Here is a 1000-nt window from a genome sequence, read left to right as displayed (position 1 = left end):
AGCAAAATATAATTACGAAGACAAAAGGAATTACATGAGGAGGAACTGAAAAAAGCAAGCAAGTACAACAGCAACAAAAATAATGGTAGTATTATGGTACATAAAAGCAAGGAACTTTCACGCCCAAACAGCTACGAAAACATTTATTTTCATTCAAGAGGATTAACCAATGTAAAAGAGAACTCTGTAGGGTTATTAAGGTATATCAACCTCTGGAGAGTTGTCAAGTTCCTCGCAGCTGCACCATCTTAGCTCTGGCACTGATCTTGGTACAAACCTCCACACTTTTCAGTTTCATGCTTCAGACAGTGTGCATTCCAGGCCGGTGCTGCATATTCCAGTGTTGGTCTAACAAAATCTGAGTAGATTGACTTCAAGACGCTGTGGTTCATGTTTCTATACGACCTTCTACTGTTTGTCAGCATCACATATGCTGCCGATGCTACCCAGCCTGTGTGTGGCGCTGGTGTCAGTGATGGGATTATATCCACTCCCAAATCTCTTTCTCTTTCCGTTTCCTGTAGTTGCCTTCCATTGATGGTGTAGACACCTTCTGGTCTTTTTTCTCCCTGCCTCATCTGCATTGCCTTACATTTATTGGGATTGAAGTCCAGCAACCACTTGTTTGCCCATTTGTGGATTTTGTCAAGATCTTCCTGTAACATTCTGCAGTCGTCCTCTATTTTTACATTCATCATTAGCTTTGCATCGTCTGCAAATATTGACATGTACGAGCTGGGACGCAAGTTCGATCCCACCTCATAGCCATTATATTTTCTCATAGCAAGACTGCTTTACTGAGGTGTCATTGTGTAAATTATTTCAGTGTTTCCAGTGTTGATAATTTAGTTGAATTTGAATAATTTTGTAGTTGAATACGTTCTGAAGTGAGGTCCATCTGGATTTGTTTCGAGCGCCGATATATTGCAATTTTTGGACACGTCTGCAACATAAATCTGGCCAAATGCGCTAAAATTAAGTCCCCGCTGGTCCAGGACAG

General features: G+C 41.1%; 1 protein-coding gene across 1 annotated transcript; it reads right to left on the bottom strand.

The window, feature by feature from the left end:
* Positions 1-248: 248 nt before the first annotated feature.
* On the bottom strand, positions 249-665 carry LOC138366316 (uncharacterized). The gene has a single exon (XM_069327344.1). It carries the CDS (start codon positions 663-665, stop codon positions 249-251), a length of 417 nt encoding a protein of 138 aa, XP_069183445.1.
* Between the last annotated feature and the right edge of the window lie 335 nt (positions 666-1000).

The sequence above is a fragment of the Procambarus clarkii genome, chromosome 19 (genome assembly GCF_040958095.1).
Source record: "Procambarus clarkii isolate CNS0578487 chromosome 19, FALCON_Pclarkii_2.0, whole genome shotgun sequence".
NCBI classification, from domain to species: domain Eukaryota; kingdom Metazoa; phylum Arthropoda; class Malacostraca; order Decapoda; family Cambaridae; genus Procambarus; species Procambarus clarkii.
This window is presented reverse-complemented; position numbering and strand designations above follow the sequence as displayed.